Source organism: Drosophila eugracilis, unplaced genomic scaffold (genome assembly GCF_018153835.1).
Source record: "Drosophila eugracilis isolate 14026-0451.02 unplaced genomic scaffold, ASM1815383v1 contig_415, whole genome shotgun sequence".
In the NCBI taxonomy this organism is placed as follows: domain Eukaryota; kingdom Metazoa; phylum Arthropoda; class Insecta; order Diptera; family Drosophilidae; genus Drosophila; species Drosophila eugracilis.
The window spans coordinates 386,715-405,911 of NW_024573278.1; the positions used below are offsets into that span (position 1 = coordinate 386,715).

At 39.8% G+C, this 19,197-nt stretch overlaps 6 protein-coding genes across 6 annotated transcripts; all 6 read left to right on the forward strand.

The window, feature by feature from the left end:
* The first annotated feature begins 4,929 nt into the window (after positions 1-4,929).
* LOC108111732 (probable cytochrome P450 313a3) lies at positions 4,930-6,813 on the forward strand. Its single transcript, XM_017221286.2, has 7 exons — positions 4,930-5,086; positions 5,148-5,348; positions 5,399-5,584; positions 5,647-5,719; positions 5,783-5,909; positions 5,964-6,528; positions 6,587-6,813. Exons 1-7 carry the CDS (start codon positions 4,930-4,932, stop codon positions 6,745-6,747), a joined length of 1,470 nt encoding a protein of 489 aa, XP_017076775.2. The 3' UTR covers positions 6,748-6,813.
* Positions 6,814-8,778: 1,965 nt separating this feature from the next.
* LOC121530224 (probable cytochrome P450 313a3) lies at positions 8,779-10,720 on the forward strand. The gene is made up of 7 exons (XM_041818933.1): positions 8,779-8,973; positions 9,035-9,235; positions 9,286-9,471; positions 9,534-9,606; positions 9,670-9,796; positions 9,851-10,415; positions 10,474-10,720. Exons 1-7 carry the CDS (start codon positions 8,817-8,819, stop codon positions 10,632-10,634), a joined length of 1,470 nt encoding a protein of 489 aa, XP_041674867.1. The 5' UTR covers positions 8,779-8,816; the 3' UTR covers positions 10,635-10,720.
* Positions 10,721-11,039: 319 nt separating this feature from the next.
* On the forward strand, positions 11,040-12,844 carry LOC108111706 (probable cytochrome P450 313a2). The gene is made up of 7 exons (XM_041818934.1): positions 11,040-11,196; positions 11,248-11,448; positions 11,506-11,691; positions 11,749-11,821; positions 11,878-12,004; positions 12,052-12,625; positions 12,684-12,844. Exons 1-7 carry the CDS (start codon positions 11,040-11,042, stop codon positions 12,842-12,844), a joined length of 1,479 nt encoding a protein of 492 aa, XP_041674868.1.
* A 452-nt stretch (positions 12,845-13,296) lies between these two features.
* On the forward strand, positions 13,297-15,118 carry LOC121530227 (probable cytochrome P450 313a3). Its single transcript, XM_041818951.1, is given in 8 exon segments — positions 13,297-13,363; positions 13,424-13,624; positions 13,685-13,870; positions 13,940-13,998; positions 14,000-14,013; positions 14,070-14,196; positions 14,254-14,830; positions 14,898-15,118. Coding segments are annotated over 8 exon segments (1,401 nt in total). The 3' UTR covers positions 15,068-15,118.
* Positions 15,119-15,977: 859 nt separating this feature from the next.
* Positions 15,978-17,778, forward strand: LOC108111705 (probable cytochrome P450 313a5). The gene is given in 7 exon segments (XM_017221254.2): positions 15,978-16,131; positions 16,191-16,391; positions 16,446-16,631; positions 16,686-16,758; positions 16,814-16,940; positions 16,996-17,560; positions 17,618-17,778. Coding segments are annotated over 7 exon segments (1,467 nt in total).
* A 105-nt stretch (positions 17,779-17,883) lies between these two features.
* On the forward strand, positions 17,884-19,021 carry LOC108111724 (phosphoglycerate mutase 2). Its single transcript, XM_017221277.2, has one exon. The coding sequence runs from the start codon at positions 17,968-17,970 to the stop codon at positions 18,832-18,834; it is 867 nt and encodes a 288-aa protein (XP_017076766.2). The 5' UTR covers positions 17,884-17,967; the 3' UTR covers positions 18,835-19,021.
* Positions 19,022-19,197: the final 176 nt, after the last annotated feature.

Below are 19,197 nucleotides of genomic sequence, written 5' to 3' on the forward strand. Positions count from 1 at the left end.
TTCGTCTTTGAGTTTCACTTTGAAGGACAAAAAGTCGAGCATCCCCTGCCTTCTGTCCTTGGGGGCACTAATGATGTTCTGGTCCTGTGTGGGTTACATTCACTCTCTCACACTCACCCTTCTTCTTTACGATTCCTCCTGAAGACTCTGACAATATTTGCACTTTTCCATTCGGCTAAATGCTATTCTCAGCTCCCAGAGCTGTCCCAGTTGAACCTTAATTGTTCCTTTGTCAACTACTCGGAGTAATTAAAAACACCTTTCAACTGTCGAACGGCAGAGTCCAGAGACCAGAGTGAAAGATGTTCTGCCAGCATTCTGTTTGATTAGCAAATTTGTCAAATTTGCGGGGAAAATCCATTTATCAATCTACTAATGATTTTCTCCACCATCTCAAGCTGAGAGAAATCTTCAGCTGACTGACTTTCCAAGATTTCCTTAATTTACATACATGCGTAATTTTTGGCAAACAAAAAAATTAATTAAAACCGCAGAAGGAGCAGCCGGGAAACCAGCAATTAATTTTCAATTTGAGTCGCATAAACATTTTAATTGTTTGTCTGCAATTTAGATGGCAAAACACGAGTGAACAAGCAAACATATGTTAGACTTTGGAATGGGGTTATAGCCACATTCTAAGCCCATATGTACTCTGATTCAGATTAACGCTTTAGGCACGCTCCAAGCTCCGAAATTGGGCGTTTGCCTTCGCGTTTGCTCCATGAATTTCAATTCGCCTTGCCTCCTTGCCACATCCTACGGGCAGAGTGGCGTGGGGTGTGTACTCATTTATGCCACAAAGCGTAAGCAAACTTTTGAGGCGGCAATAAAATCGCAAGACGCCATGTTTAACTGCCGCACAGCTTCCGTAACCACGAAATTCACATGGCGCACATCCTTCTCATACATTCAGCATGCCATTTGCATATATGGCTATCATGTATGGTTGCCTGAAGGATGGAGCGCGGCTTCCTTGTCATATTTCCATTAGCATTTGCCTTTTAACTCATCATGTGGGTGCGTATGGCGGCGGATAAGTGTATCATCTTGGCTTGCCGCATTTATTACCCATATTTGAACATCCGGCTTTTATCCTTTCTGGTCCTTTTCGTCCCGACGCGCTCCGTAATTGCTGCTGCCTTTGGCGCTTCCTCCATTGTCACGGATGGGCTGCATCCCAAACTTTATTATTGCCATTGTTCGGCGGAATCGCTGGCTGGCTCGGCGTATGGGTAATAGCTGCCAAGTGTCTAATTTACGGGATTGGGTCGAAAGTGATATTACTCAACCTTATATAGGAGTTTAAAATCGAAGTCGTTCCAAAGAATTTAACAAAAATAACATGAACATAAATTTCAAACTATTTTGTGTTTATTAACTAAATCTAATTAATAGAAAAATCTGAAAAAATAGAGATACTAAATACATAAGCTTTAAGCTTTTTTAATGTTAATTTTTCTATTTTATTAAACATATTTTAACTTAAAATAATTTATGAAAAACAATAAAGAAATCCCTGCCATTGCTGATAACAAGAACCTAACCTCGAAACCGAGCGAAATAAACGCAGCCAATGGAGTGGCTTCTGATTGTTGACCTCTTGAACTGTATCGGGACTTAATAGAAACGCAATCAAATAATTGCGCAAAGTGTGCCACAATCAAATATAGCAACAAATTAACCAAACGCCAACACCACCAACAATTTCCCAACAGAAGAACAGAAAAAAAAACCTGCAAATCGATAAAGGCAGGCGAGCGATGCGAGATGAAGAAACCGCAGAGAAAATATTATAGAATTATCCAGTTGGTGGATGGATCGGCAGACCGAAAAGCGATAAGTTTACAATTGCTTATGACTTCAATTAATCTGTGAAAGCGCCTACGCAGGCAGGCAGGTCTTCTGGAAACGCTGGAGTTTGGGAGGCTGCGAGGAGGAGGAGGCCTAATGTCTAGATGTCGGAGAATCCGCAAGCACGAAAATACGAAAAACAAAAAATAGCTGGAAAAAAAGCCAATTGAACTGGGCAAGAACTGGCTGTGGTCGAAGTCTGGTTCTGGTTCTGGGTCCCAGTCTCAGGTTCGGGTTTGGAGTTCGGATCCCAGACCGCAAGACACAAACACCCAAACGCAGCCCCGCCGCAAGACAATTGACCTGAAATTTCATTGAAGATGTGCCCGGGGTCTGGCCTCAGAAATCTATACCCGGCTTAGAAAACGGTAAATTGCTTAGTCATCTCCCATCGGTGATTGTGATCACGATCATTATAATTATTTGGCTCTGCCATTATTATCAAAATGAAATCGCATGCATGTCCACGTCCACGTCGTCCATGTGGGTAGAGAACTCGGAAGTTAAAGCTTGAACCCGCACGCATCCCAAATAGTCAGAGCTTAGCCCTATTTCACACACCCACAAAACATCTCGAAGAGGATTCCATGGGAGCGGTTATGATGCATGCAGACTTTAATTTCTCTGCCATTACTTAGGTAGTCCAACTTTGTGTGTTATAATTTTGCAGGTGTCTGAATCCTTTTTCCGCTTCATTTTCAATTTACGCAAATGGTCTTCGATTCGCAGCGCATGTGGAAAATGGAAAATGATCTCTGAAAGTGCACATATGAGCCCCGCCAGGTGCTCAAATTGCCGCAGGTCCAATCCGAAAATTCAACATTCAATGGCAGGAAGGGGTTAGGCGAGCAAAGTTCATGGCCAGCGGACGTGTGTGCTTCACCAGATGCATCTTCATCTCGATTGGGGGCTATGCAGTTGCATCTGCAGCTGTGCAGTAGCCACGGCTTCATGGAGTTTCCAGTGGTGAGGCAGCATTATTTTGGGCCAGCCACTGGCAATGTACGGATGTCATTTGGGCCACCTTTGAACCACTCACGCGCCTTCTGAAAATGATGAAAGCGCCGCGTCTAATAGGAAAAATGGTAAGACACTTTCTGCGTTTTCATTTGTTTGCTTAAGGAAAATTGAAAAGTTGATTGGGTTCGAGGATGCAAGTCGAAAGTGCATTGAAAGTTGTCTTGTACTCGGTTGGTAGTAAACTATGACCTGAGAAGTATTAAAAAAATGTAATACTTTAGGTATCTTTTGTCCAATATACAACTAATGTTCCAAATTGAAAATTTGATATTTATGTAGAATTTAACAACCTTAAAAAAAGTGACTAAAACTTTGCAAATTTTATATCAGCTTGGTAGGTCTGGATTGTTCAGATAGAATAAAATCATGTAAAATGATCCAAAACATCAAAAATCCAAAACATCAAAAGTGTGCAGATTTCTGCTGCAATAAAAACCATAAACAATTTTTATGTTCAGACAATGAGCTTTCATTTTACATGAATACATTTTTAACATGTGTTTTTAAATTAAGAAAGAATTTATACACCATAATCACATACATCATATCATCTTGTTTCGACTTAGAACCTTAGTGATTCCCAAAAATATCTGCCACAGCCTTCAAACTCATGCATGTAAATCATTCGAGGAGCCATAAAACAGCGGCAAGAACCCAAACGAAAATGAAAACATGTCATTTCGAGCGGGCAAAGTGGAGCTAAAACATAAAATTAAAGATTTGTGCCAGGCTAGAGGCTTCTATCCCGGCTGTGAAGGAGAATTTGTGGCCCAGGGTCCAGAGCACAGAAGCAGCCATAAAGAAGCTTTTACGGCCACCGGACTGGAGGCGAAACCGAAGCCCAAGTCGGGATGATAAATTGTCTACCACGGTCAGTTGGCTTGTTGGACGTTTGTCGATTATTTGCCTGGATTTTCCCCCTTTTCTTTTTATTTTGCATTTACTATTTTGCTATATTTCGCCAGTGCAGGTCGACAACTTTTCACTGCCGACGACACTAACGGCTACCATAGATCAGTTCCGACCCGGCCTGGTGCTGGGGGACTTGGACTCCGACTATATCCTCCTCCAAGCCTCCTTTGGGTACCAAGCTGGGCATTAGATTAGACAATTTGTTGGGGCTTCGGCGACGAACAGTTTGTGCCTGCAAGCGCCAGGGTCGAGTCTTGGTGGAATTTATCACCGCGCCCCCTTCGATAGTTTCCCCGGCGTGTTAATTGAAAATTGTACGGTAATGTTGCTTATCGCGCGGCTATCAGACGTCTCCTCCAAGACCCAAAGAGTCTGGATGCCCATATACCCCAACATGCCTGCTTGCGTGTGCCTAGTCCATGTTGGTGGGCAGCCTGCCACACCTTGAGACACCACCACCTTGGAACACCACGCATCGACTTTGCCTCCCAGCTTGCGGTGAAAAGTTTTCTAACACATTTTGACAACTTTTCGGGGAACGCACTTAAAAAATAATTTATCGCCGCTGACATTTTTCGTGACTTTAATTGCCCCGTGCGCACTTCGATAGTGATTTACCTGTTGCGGTCTAGCAGCTTCTTGTCTATAGATTTGTACATTGTTGCTGTTGTTGTTGGGCTTAGCCAGGTAAGCTTCGCCTTAGACTCGTAAGCGGTTGACGCTTGATTCGGGCTTAATTGCTTTTTCACCCAATGCGGATGATGGATCGCATGGCGATTGAGAGAGCACCAAGTTACCTTTTTATTTGAAGGAAGGGGGAGTCTACACTCTTAAAATCCGGAAGTAAGCTAACCACAAAATGCCTCACTTACCTTTAGACGTCTCGCTTTTGACCCAATCAGAATCTTTTTTTAAATGCCTACCAAACGAGCAAAGTCTAACACTGTTTTGGGTAGTTCAAGGTGAGCTTACACTTTTTATTAAGTACATCATAATACTTATTAAACTGACCACAGAAGCACTTGTACTTGTAGTCTTTAACTTACACTTTTCTATAAAAACCTGTGCCAAAACCTCAGAGCCAAATCAGTGTTTAGAACTACTTCAGGCTGTTTGTTCTCCCAGGTTGAGAATAGAACACTAACTATGATTACATTTGATTTTCTTTTGACCGTTGGAGTCTTTTGTTGGATATACTTCTTATGGAATCGACGAAGATACTATAAGCTGCTACTGGAGCTACCAGGACCAATGGGTCTTCCAATTTTGGGCATGGCATTGGATTACTTCGTGCTCTTTAAACGTAAATCTTGGTACTCAAAGTAACATTAGCAGTGGAATAATAAAAACTTCTTTGGTCGCAGGTAAAATTAAAATACGAACCAATTATATGGACAGGTATGGCTCTACATGCCTGACTTGGGTAGGGCCAATGCCGTTTATCATAACACGGGATCCCAAGATTGCCGAGGAAGTACTTATGTCCTCGGATTGCCTCAATAGGAGTTCGCAGTTCACCATTCCATTTGCCGGTGCTGGAGGAGATGGCTTGCTAACCCTACAAGGTAAAGAAAATGCAGTAATATTTTTAAATATTATAATGGTATTGTTATAGGTCACAAGTGGGCTGAACGTCGCAAGCAGCTTAATCCCACATTCAAGCACAATACCCTGCTGAGCTTCCTTCCCATTTTCAATGCCGAGACAAAGGCATTGGTGTCCTTCCTGGACTCATATGTTGGTCAGGGAGAAAAGCTGGTCAGATCGGATATAGTCAGATGGTCGTTTAGAATAGCCACTCGTAAGTAAAGTGATTTATGTTACTCATATATCTTTTGGATATATCTTTAAATATCTCTGCAGAAACAACAGTGGGATCTGATGTGAAGCAAGAAGAAGCCTTTAAGAACGATTCAATTTTGAGGAGTTATGAGACGTAAGAGAATAACTAACTTTCACCCTTTTTGTCTACTAAACACAATATTTTATACATTTTTAGGCTCATGCATATGATCACCATGAATGTTATGTTACCTTTTACTCACAACAAAATAGTTTCCACGCTGTTCGGATTTGAACACAAAAAAATAGAGGCCGCAAATAAAATTATCGCTCTGGTAGACAAGGTGAGTTTAGTCTGTTCTTAGAAAGATAGTACCTTTAATTCTTGCTCGTTTTAGATCATCCACAAGAAGTTAAATATAAAGCCAGAAATCGGTGATAGTAGCTCCGTAATCAATAAGGCAATTGAACTCCATCGCAATGGAGAGATTCCTTTTGAACTGGTGAGAGGTGAATGTGGTGCCATGGTGGTCGCTGCCTTCGAGACAACTGGTCTTACGGTCTACCATACCCTCACACTGCTAGCCATGTTCCCCGAGTACCAGGAAACGGTTTATGAAGAGCTCAAAGACCTCTTCCCAACGACCGGTGACTTCGATGTCACCTACGATGATCTCCAAAAAATGGTCTACCTGGAGCGAGTGTTGAGTGAGACCTTGCGATTGATACCATCCGTGCCGATTTCTCCGCGGGAACCGACGCAGGACTTCCGGCTGTCCAGTGGAGTAGTCATTCCCAAAGGAGTCACAATTGGCATCGATATATTCAACATCCATCGCAACGTGGATCATTGGGGTCCCAACGCAGGCCAGTTCAACCCAGATAACTTCCTGCCGGACAATATTCGCGAAAGACATCCATACGCCTATATTCCATTCTCAAAGGGAAGAAGAAATTGTATAGGTGGGTCTGTTTTTTGCTTTTTAATTACATTTATAAAATATTTTATTGTTTTTTTAAGGTTGGAAATATGGTTTGATGTCTTCTAAGCTTGCTTTATCCAAGATACTTAGAAACTACAAAGTCACCACGTCTTTCCGATACGAGGACCTCGATTTCTGTGACAATGTGGGAATGGAGCTGGCGCAACCGCCTTCTTTAGAATTTCATCGAAGGACCTAAGGCAAATACAATTATCAACATTATTTGTTATAAAAAAAAACTATATCAGAATATTTTAGAATTTAACTCTAGAATATCTCTTGATGGGGGACTAATATGCTGTTAAAAGGTACTGAGTTTAAGAGGCTCAACTTAATAAATAATAATATATAAATATAAATTAAATTCAGGAAATATTAAAATATTATAAAAATTGTTCTTCTGTCGTTGTTAGTCGTAATTTTTATGAAGGAGCACAAGGTAAATGGTTATCAAAGCAATTAGGCACTTGAGGTTATAGCCATAAATAGGTTCCCACTTAAATTTTGAGAACATCGGAATATAAAAACTCACCAAATTGGAGTACAAACCCACGATATATTTATCGTCTGACTTTGTTCAGAAGCACATAGCTTGGCTATAATTATGTTCGGGAAAATATTAATCGCAGTGTGTCTAATTTTATGGATTCGCTTTCTGTGGAATCGGCGAAAGTTATATACGATGTTACTAAAGCCTTCAGGAACCATGGGACTCCCAATTATCGGGGTTGTTATACAAAATATATTGTTTCTTAGAGGTAAGTTCGATTATCAATTAGTAAATAATAATAATAGTTATTCATTGATAGGTAAAATGAAAAAACGAACCCCGTTCATGAACAAGTATGGCTCAACCTTTTTGACCTGGATGGGCTTCACACCGGTTGTTATGACACGGGATCCAAATGTCGCCAGGGAAGTCCTCCTGTCATCAGTATGCTTAAATAGGAATGAGCATTCAGCCAATGCCATGGCTCTAAGTATGGGACTCGGATTGTTGACTTTACAAGGTACTGAAGATTACTATATGTAACTCTAATTACTCGAAATTATTGGAAATCTTTCAGGAGCACCGTGGATGGAGCGTCGCAAGCAGATGAATCCGGCATTTAAGCAAAATGTTCTGCTCAGCTTCTTTCCTATTTTTAATGATGAAAGCAGAGCTCTGGTGAACTTATTGAACTCCTATGTTGGAAAGGGTGAAATTGACGTCCTCCCAGAGATAATTAAATGGTCTTTCAGAATTTCCTTCCGTAAGTAAAACCGATATCATAATTATTGGATTGGGTTGTACCAGTTTTTGAACTTAGAAACCACTGTGGGAACCGATGTAAAGGAAGAAGAAAATTTCGAAAACGATACAATATTGAAGAGCTATCAGTCGTAAGAGGTCCCTAAGTTGGTATACTTTTGCACTATAAATATTTTACTCTTTACAGGTTAGTACATATTACCTCACTCTATATTTTACTTCTTTTATTGTCTTTAAGGAAATTAAGGATATATTCCCGATGGTTGGAGATTTTGAAGTAACCTACGAGGATCTGCAAAAAGTTCCTTACTTAGATCGCGTTTTGAATGAAACCTTGCGATTGATACCTTCCGTTCCGATCTCGGTTAGGGAGCCAAAAGAGGATTTTCGGCAATCGAATGGAGTGGTCATCCCCAAAGGAGTCTTAAAGGAGGCTGACATTTTTCGTGACTTTAATTGCCCCGTGCGCACTTCGATAGTGATTTACCTGTTGCGGTCTAGCAGCTTCTTGTCTATAGATTTGTACATTGTTGCTGTTGTTGTTGGGCTTAGCCCGGTAAGCTTCGCCTTAGACTCGTAAGCGGTTGACGCTTGATTCGGGCTTAATTGCTTTTTCACCCAATGCGGATGATGGATCGCATGGCGATTGAGAGAGCACCAAGTTACCTTTTTATTCGATGGAAGGGGGAGTCTACACTCTTAAAATCCGGAAGTAAGCTAACCACAAAATGCCTTACTTACCTTTAGACGTCTCGCTTTTAACCCAATCAGAATCTTTTTTTAAATGCCTACCAAACGAGCAAAGTCTAACACTGTTTTGGGTAGTTAAAGGTCAGCTTACATTTTTTATTAGGTACATGATAATACTTATTAAACTAAACACAGAAGCACTTGTAGACTACAAGCTATAACTTACACTTTTCTATAAAAACCTGTGCCAAAACCTCAGAGCCAACTCAGTGTTTAAAACTACTTCAGGCTGTTTGTTCTCCCAGGTTGAGAATAGAACACTAACTATGATTACATTTCATTTTCTTTTGACCGTTGGAGTCTTTTGTTGGATATACTTCTTATGGAATCGACGAAGATACTATAAGCTGCTACTGGAGCTACCAGGACCAATGGGTCTTCCAATTTTGGGCATGGCATTGGATTACTTCGTGCTCTTTAAACGTAAATCTTGGTACTCAAAGTAACATTAGCAGTGGAATAATAAAAACTTCTTTGGCCGCAGGTAAAATTAAAATACGAACCAATTATATGGACAGGTATGGCTCTACATGTCTGACTTGGGTAGGCCCAATGCCGTTTATCATAACACGGGATCCCAAGATTGCCGAGGAAGTACTTATGTCCTCGGATTGCCTCAATAGGAGTTCGCAGTTCACCATTCCATTTGCCGGTGCTGGAGGAGATGGCTTGCTAACCCTACAAGGTAAAGAAAATGCAGTAATATTTTTATATATTATAATGGTATTGTTATAGGTCACAAGTGGGCTGAACGTCGCAAGCAGCTTAATCCCACATTCAAGCACAATACCCTGCTGAGCTTCCTTCCCATTTTCAATGCCGAGACAAAGGCATTGGTGTCCTTCCTGGACTCATATGTTGGTCAGGGAGAAAAGCTGGTCAGATCGGATATAGTCAGATGGTCGTTTAGAATAGCCACTCGTAAGTGAAGTGATTTATATTACTCATATATCTTTTGGATATATCTTTAAATATCTCTGCAGAAACAACAGTGGGATCTGATGTGAAGCAAGAAGAAGCCTTTAAGAACGATTCAATTTTGAGGAGTTATGAGACGTAAGAGAATAACTAACATTCACCCTTTTTGTCTACTAAACACAATATTTTCTACATTTTTAGGCTCTTGCATATGTTCACCATGAATGTTATTTTACCTTTTACTCACAACAAAATAGTTTCAACGCTGTTCGGATTTGAACACAAAAAAGTAGAGGCCGCAAATAAAATTATCACTATGGTAGACAAGGTGAGTTTAGTCTGTTCTTAGAAAGATAGTACCTTTAATACTTGCTCGCTTTAGATCATCCACAAGAAGTTAAATATAAAGCCAGAAATCGGTGATAGTAGCTCCGTAATCAATAAGGCAATTGAACTCCATCGCAATGGAGAGATTCCTTTTGAACTGGTGAGAGGTGAATGTGCTGCCATGGTGGCCGCTGCCTTCGAGACAACTGGTCTTACGGTCTACCATACCCTCACTCTGCTAGCCATGTTCCCCGAGTACCAGGAAACGGTTTATGAAGAGCTCAAAGACCTCTTCCCAACGACCGGTGACTTCGATGTCACCTACGATGATCTCCAAAAAATGGTCTACCTGGAGCGAGTGTTGAGTGAGACCTTGCGATTGATACCATCCGTGCCGATTTCTCCGCGGGAACCGACGCAGGACTTCCGGCTGTCCAGTGGAGTAGTCATTCCCAAAGGAGTCACAATTGGCATCGATATATTCAACATCCATCGCAACGTGGATCATTGGGGTCCCAACGCAGGCCAGTTCAACCCAGATAACTTCCTGCCGGACAATATTCGCGAAAGGCATCCATACGCCTATATTCCATTCTCAAAGGGAAGAAGAAATTGTATAGGTGGGTCTGTTTTTTGCTTTTTAATTACATTAATAAAATATTTTATTGTTTTTTTAAGGTTGGAAATATGGTTTGATGTCTTCTAAGCTTGCTTTATCCAAGATACTTAGAAACTACAAAGTCACCACGTCTTTCCGATACGAGGACCTCGATTTCTGTGACAATGTGGGAATGGAGCTGTCGCAACCGCCTTCTTTAGAATTTCATCGAAGGACCTAAAGCAAAAACAATTATCAACATTATTTGTTATAAAAAAAACTATATCAGAATATTTTAGATTTTAACTCTAGAATATCTCTTGATGGGGGACTAATATGCTGTTAAAAGGTACTGAGTTTAAGAGGCTCAACTTAATAAATAATAATATATAAATATAAATTAAATTCAGGAAATATTAAAATATTATAAAAATTGTTCTTCTGAGCCAGTTAGTCGTAATTTTTATGAAGAAGCACAAGCTAAATGGTTATTAAAGTTAATGGTTAGGCACCTAAGGTTATAGCCATAAATAGGTTCCCACTTAAATTTTGAGAACATCAGAATATAAAAACTCACCAAATTGGAGTACAAACCCACGATATATTTATCGTCTGACTTTGTTCAGAAGCACATAGCTTGGCTATAATGATGTTCGGGAAAATATTAATCGCAGTGTGTCTAATTTTATGGATTCGTTTTCTGTGGAATCGGCGAAAGTTATATACGATGTTACTAAAGCCTTCAGGAACCATGGGACTCCCAATTATCGGGGTTGTTATACAAAATATATTGTTTCTTAGAGGTAAGTTCGATTATCAATTAGTAAATAATAGTAATAGTTATTCATTGATAGGTAAAATGAAAAAACGAACCCCGTTCATGAACAAGTATGGCTCAACCTTTTTGACCTGGATGGGCTTCACACCGGTTGTTATGACACGGGATCCAAATGTCGCCAGGGAAGTCCTCCTGTCATCAGTATGCTTAAATAGGAATGAGCATTCAGCCAATGCCATGGCTCTAAGTATGGGACTCGGATTGTTGACTTTACAAGGTACTGAAGATTACTATATGTAACTCTAATTACTCGAAATTATTGGAAATCTTTCAGGAGCACCGTGGATGGAGCGTCGCAAGCAGATGAATCCGGCATTTAAGCAAAATGTTCTGCTCAGCTTCTTTCCTATTTTTAATGATGAAAGCAGAGCTCTGGTGAACTTATTGAACTCCTATGTTGGAAAGGGCGAAATTGACGTCCTCCCAGAGATAATTAAATGGTCTTTCAGAATTTCCTTCCGTAAGTAAAACCGATATTATAATTATTGGATTGGGTTGTACCAGTTTTTGAACTTAGAAACCACTGTGGGAACCGATGTAAAGGAAGAAGAAAATTTCGAAAACGATACAATATTGAAGAGCTATCAGTCGTAAGAGGTCCCTAAGTTGGTATACTTTTGCACTATAAATATTTTACTCTTTACAGGTTAGTACATATTACCTCACTCTATATTTTACTTCCGATTCTCCGAAATAAAATTGTATCAAAGCTGTTTGGTTTTGAGAAACGTAGAGAGAGGGCTGTTTCTACGATATCTAAAACAATGGACAATGTGAGTTACTACTGTCCATAGGAAAATGCTTAACCTTATCCTTTCAGATCCTTGACAAAAAAATGAGATCTCATCCAGAAAGTAATCCGGAATCTGAGATGAAAATTATTATTGAAAGAGGAATTGAACTTTTTCGAATTGGCGAAATGCCTTTCGAAGAGCTGAAATCTGAATGTGGCTCCTTGATTGTTGCTGCCTTCGAGACTACTGCTCATACGGTATACCATACCCTGGTTCTACTGGCCATGTTTCCCGAATGCCAGAATATTGTCTTTAAGGAAATTAAGGATATATTCCCGATGGTTGGAGACTTTGAAGTAACCTACGAGGATCTGCAAAAAGTTCCTTACTTAGATCGCGTTTTGAATGAAACCTTGCGATTGATACCTTCCGTTCCGATCTCGGTTAGGGAGCCAAGCGAGGATTTTCGGTTATCGAATGGAGTGGTCATCCCCAAAGGAGTCTTGATTGTCATCGACATATTCAGCGCCCATCGCAACCCTGATCACTGGGGTCCAGAAGCAGATAACTTTAATCCTGACAACTTTATACCGGAAAATATTGGCGAAAAACATCCCTTTGCTTATATTCCCTTTTCGAGGGGTAAGCGAAATTGCATAGGTAAGTTTGTTTTTAATAAGTAATTATATTTATTTTAATTTCATTTTATATTCCTCAGGCTGGCGATATGGAACGCTATCTTCTAAGTTGGCTTTAGTCAAGATACTTAGAAACTTCGAAGTAAGCACTTCCTTTCGCTATGAAGACCTGGACTTTGTTGACAACTTGGTCATGAAGTTGGCTCAGGTACCACGTCTAGTCTTTCAAAGAAGAACTTAGAAATCATTTGAAATTCGCGTTCTAATATAACGTATTTACAAAAGTTTAAATCTGTTGTATTTTCATATAAAATAAACTTTATATTTACATACATTATATTTTACAAGCTATATCAACGCCTTACAAAGTTGAACCACTGCCTATAATTAAAATTTTACGGTCACTTTCTTAGCTTAGCAGCGTTATTTGGCAAGTCTGGGGCTAAACAGCAATAAAAGTGGGGTTAGCCATTAATATATTCCCCTTTCAATTAGGGGATCGTTACCCCTTAAAAATCTTGATCTAAGCCCAACAAAATGCAGCCTCAAACTGATATATGTATAACGTTTGTCAAACGCTGATAAGCCTCACAAGTTTTTTGTACGATGCTGGCAATGTACTTTCTCATTTTCGCGGCGATACTTTTGTGTGTTCTATTCCTTTGGAGGCGACGCAGTTTTTACAAGCTTATGATGCAGTTGCCCGGACCAAAGGGACTTCCTCTGCTCGGGGTGGCTGCTGAGTATATTATCAATAAACGTAAGTTTTATGACCAACTTAGGATGTATTAATTTAAACTAATTTTGTCATTAACTGCAGGTAAAATGAGTTGGAGAACTAACAATTTTCATAAATATGGCTCAACTATGTTATGCTGGGTGGGTCCGATTCCATTTTTGATTACTAGGGATCCTAATGTCGTAAAGGATATCCTGATATCTTTTGAGTGCATCAACAAGGCCATGTATCCTGTTAATGCCATAGAAAAATGTGTTGGAGAGGGACTTTTGTCTTTGCGAGGTATTTTGTTAGGTTTAATTTTATACTAAGTTATTTTAATTATTTATTATTTTTATGTAGAGCCTCAATGGAATCCCCGCCGAAAGCAAATGAACCCCGCATTCAAGCAAAGTATCTTGTTGAGTTTTATACCAGTTTTCAGTGATGAGACGAATGCATTACTTAGCTTAATCGATACTTTTGTCGGTCAGGGTGAAAGGGATATGTACTCAGATATACTTCGATGGTCTTTTGGAGTATCCATTAGTGCGTATATTGAATCAAACTTTGTAAGAATCTTTAAATTAATAATATCTTAATAATTTATTCTTACAGAGACCACTTTGGGCTCTGATATTGAAGAAGATGAGAACTTTAAAAACGACAAGCTAATGGAAGAGCTACGAAACGTAAGTAAATCTTAAAAGATATTCCTTTTTTCTCTAATACTGATATAATTTCACAGAGTTGTGTCTCTGATTACTGTCAAATCCTTAATGCCTTTGGTTCAGAACAAAACTATTTCCAAACTTTGCGGTTATGAAAGAAAGAGAATAGATGCCGCCTTTATTATAGACAAAACAATTAAAAACGTGAGTAGAGAAACTTAATCAAGAAGTGGCCAATAAAATAAAATATTTCCAAATTAGGTTATACAAAAGAGAATGAATGAGAGTGACTTGAAAAAGAATTACACCCAAAGCTCAAATAAAGTGATTAACCGAGCCATAGAACTATTTCGAAATGGAGACATAAGCTACGAAGATGTGAAGAGCGAGTGCAGTGTTATGGTTTTAGCTTCTTTTGAGACAACTGCTCTAACAGTTTGGCACTGTCTTATTCTGATGGCCATGTTCCCCAATTACCAGGATATGGCATTTGAGGAACTTAAGACCGTCTTCCCAACGAACGGTGACTTTGAAGTGACCGAAGATGATCTCCAGAACTGTGAATATTTGGATCGAGTGCTAAACGAGACGATGCGATTGATACCATCTATTCCTTTTATCCCGAGAGAAACATCCCAGGACTTTCGCCTTTCAAATGGTCTTCTTATTCCTAAAGGAGTTGTTATGGGTGTTGACATATTCAACACCCACCGGAACAAGGACTTCTGGGGATCAGAGGCAAACACTTTCAATCCAGACAACTTTCTGAAAGAGAACATCAGCGAAAGGCATCCCTACGCTTTTATACCCTTCTCAAAGGGCAGAAGGAATTGCATAGGTTAGCTTAATATTTGTCAACATATTATGTTCGAAATAAGTTTTTAATTTATACATTTATTTTATAGGCTGGAAATATGCATTGATGTCATCGAAACTCGCTTTAGCCAAAGTACTTAGGAACTATAAAACATCCACATCTTTTCGTTATGAGGATCTGGTTTACGTTGACAACATGGGCATGAAGCTGGCCGTACATCCACGACTAGAATTTCATCGACGAGATAAGGATATTTAGCTAATTTAAATGCATCTAAAATTAAATCTCTTTTGTTTTTTATAATATATAATAATAAACAAATTAAGAGTAACAACTTATACTTTTCATTTTAATATACAAATTTACCCTTTATACCCTTTTACCCTTTACTTTCTAAGCCGATTTTAAAATAATTATTTTGCCTCTAGAAAGGGAGCAAGTTAATAATTTATAAATTTTTATAATTTTAACTTTTTGTCAGAAAAAAACATTTTTATAATGTGAAGGTGACGTCGCTGACCATAAATTTCTTAATAAATTGCGAAAAAATTTCTTAATAAATTGCGAACTAATTTGGCGCGAAAGATTTTTGAAAAATATTTCATGCGCTAAATATCGATTGCTTTTTAAGATTTCGGCGGAAAAACGCCACCTTAAGATGCGCTGCCATCTCAAGAATATATATACTTAAGACTTACCAACTTGCATCTGTTGGGAGCGCGTCTTAACAAGACGCTGAATTAAACTTGTCGCATGCTAAGGCCCTTTATAGGAGACTATTTGACACCTAATCCAACTTAATCCCAGATTTGTATCTTTTATAGTTCCTGAGATCTCAGCATTCATACGGACAGAGGGACATAGCTAAATCGGCTCGGCTATTGATCCTGATCAAGAATATATTATATTATACCTCATGTACATATTATATATTCAAAACAGCCTTTTACTCAACGAGTAACGGGTATAAAATTAAAAAATGTTTCTATCGTAAGCCTTTTGACCTTTGATCTCCACACAATTAACGAAGGTTAAATTAAATTAAGGTAATTGCAATTAAATGTGATACATTTTGTTCTCTATATAAAGCTGCTCAGAATCTGCCAAATCTCCCAGATTTAACTTAGTCGCTCAACAAGATTGCAAACAGTGAAGAAAACTGGTTGAAATGCTGACTTGTCAATTTCTTAAGGGCTTGGCTTTACTTTTGTGGATATATTTCTTATGGAGTCGACGTAGGTTCTATCTTATGATGATGAAGGTGCCCGGGCCAATGGGGCTTCCTTTTATTGGACTTGCCGCTGATTACATTCTCCTAAAACGTAAGTACTAGACTTCTGATATACCCTAACAAGAACATACAAAGAGTTCTGATCACCAGGTAATATAGGAACACGAACTTTGTTTTTCGAGAGGTTCGGAAAAACTGGAATGACTTGGATTGGATTAACCCCAGTTTTGGTAACCTGTGAGCCAAAGATCCTTGAGGACATTTTAATGTCTCCCCATTGCACCAATAGAAGCTCGGTTGTGGATAAAGCCATCTCATCCTGCCTGGGTTTGGGGCTTTTGACTTTAAAGGGTAACTTCAAAATACTAAGAACTTTTTAAAGGGAAAACTCAATAATTAATTTAGATCCACATTGGCAAGAACGACGGAAACTTCTGGCTCCATCATTTAAGAATAATGCTATTCTAAGTTTCGTTCCTATTTTGAACCATGAATCGAATTCCCTGGTGACTTTACTTCGTAGCTTTGTTGGTCAAGGGGAGAAAAACTTGCTGCCAGAGCTTAGTACTTGGTCATTTAAAATAGCAGCTCGTAAGTATATAAATTATTAAAATACTGCTTAACTTCTTACCTCTGTGAATTTAGAGATAACAATGGGAAGTGATGTTAGGAAAGAAGCTAACTACAACAACGGCAATCTGTTGAGGAACTACAAGGCGTAAGACTATTCCAATCATAAAAACTAACTAGAACAACTTGTTTTTATATCACAGCCTTAATGGCCTGATACCTCTAGGAGTAGTGATGCCTTGGCTCAGGAACAAGCATATTGGAAAGCTGAGTTGGTATGAGAGCAAAAGACTCTAGGCCACATCCCAGGCATACGCCGTTATCAAAGACGTATTAATAGCTGAGTAAAGTGTTAAATACCCACTTAAAACAATATATTTTTTAGATTATTGACAAAAAGCTAAATGGCAATGTAGAAGATAGCACGGAACCAGCCTTAATCGATCGTATTCTTGATCTTGTTAGGAATGGCAGCCTTTCTTATGACGACGTAATGGGAGAATTTTCAAATATAATCTTTGCTGCTTCGGATACTTTATCCATAACGGCCAATAATGTCCTTATTCTCCTAGCAATGTTCCCAAAAATCCAGGATAAAGTTTATGAGGAGCTTAAAGAAGTGTTTGCCACAGAAGGAGAATTTGAAGTCAGCAATGATGACTTGGAGAAATTGGTGTACTTGGATCAGGTGTTGCATGAAACGTTGCGCTTGATACCTGCAGTTCCCCTCTTGATAAGGCAAACAGACCAGGATATTGAGCTTTCGAATGGATATCACATTCCCAAAGGTGTAACCCTGATGTTGGATGTTTTTCACACTCATCGCAATAAGGATGTCTGGGGACCACGGGCTAATGACTTTAATCCCGCCAACTTTCTGCCTGAAAGTAAGAGAGAGCGGCATCCCTATGCATATTTGCCTTTTTCCAAGGGAAAGAAAACTTGTTTAGGTTAGTAAACATTTTCTATGTTATTATAATTTAATTTTAATATTCTTTTTTATTCAGCTTGGAAGCTTTCATTGATGTCTGCAAAGCTGACTCTGGCTAAAATATTACGAAACTATAAGCTGAGTACCAAGTTTCTTTATGAAGACCTTCAATTCATGGACAACACTACTATTAAGATTTCTAACCAACCAATGATAGAAATTCAACTTAGGAACTAAGTCTTAGTAAAAGTAACCACTGTCTTTGTAATGGTATTTATAAATATACCTTTTAGTCTAAGTTATAGACCAACTAGAATGCGTGTTAGAACTTGTCATCAAAAACACATTTCGGCATTCACATCAAAATTTTTCGAAATGACAACAACTTAGAAATTTCTTCAACATCAAAATTTGTAGTGCCCTAAAATGTTGGCTCTGGCCAGGAATTCGTGGTGTGGCCAAATTCTCAGTCGCCTGGCAAACATCGACGCCTGTTGCCAGTACTCAAAGTCATCCTCCGGCGGAAAACAGGGAAAATACAAGATCGTAATGGTTCGACATGGAGAGTCCGAATGGAACCAGAAGAACCTTTTCTGTGGATGGTTCGATGCCAAGCTCTCGGAGAAGGGCCAACAGGAAGCCTGTGCAGCCGGCACTGCCCTTAAAAACGCCAAAATGGAGTTCGATGTGGCCCACACCTCGTTGCTGTCCAGAGCCCAAGATACACTCACGGCCCTCCTGTTGTCCAGCGAGCACAAGAAGATCCCGGTGTGCTTCTCCTGGCGGCTCAATGAACGCCACTACGGCGGACTGACAGGACTGAACAAGGCCGAGACCGCCAAGAAGTTCGGCGAGGATAAGGTTCAGATTTGGCGCCGCAGCTTTGACACTCCGCCTCCGCCCATGGAGAAGGATCATGACTACTACGCCTGCATAGTCGAGGATCCGCGTTACAAGGACCAACTTAAGCCAGAAGAGTTCCCCAAAGCGGAGTCCCTAAAGCTGACCATCGAACGTACTTTGCCCTACTGGGAAGAGGTAATCGTGCCACAAATCAAGGAGGGAAAGCGTGTGCTGGTCGCCGCCCATGGCAACAGCCTACGTGGTGTGGTCAAGCACTTGGAATGCATCTCCGATAAGGACATCATGGGTCTTAACCTGCCCACCGGCATCCCCTTTGTCTATGAACTGGATGAGAATCTCAAGCCCTTGGCCTCTCTTAAATTCCTAGGAGATCCCGAAACAGTTAAGAAAGCCATGGAATCGGTTGCAAACCAGGGAAAAGCCAAGTGATCCGAGATTTTGGGAATATCATCTCTCCTCCTAAGTTAGTGCAATCAGCTCAATGCACTTGCATGCCAAACAAAAACAGCGGATCGAAAGTGCCCACAAGGGGACTGTGGCAAGGCGAATGTCAAGCAGCAAATAAATTTATTTGATTTTAATTGACAATGAAAAGTCAACAACGTTGGGCTGGCCATTGGTCTTTTGGTCTCTTGGACTCTGTCGATGGCTCTGGCCCTGGCTCTGGGTCTGGGTCCCAGGGTCTGGATCTGGGTCTGGGTCTGGGTCTGAGCCAAAGTCCAGCCGTATTTATATGTGTTTCCATTGGGCTCGTTTAAGAAATCAGGGAATCGAGTGTGTCGCGTCAGTTTT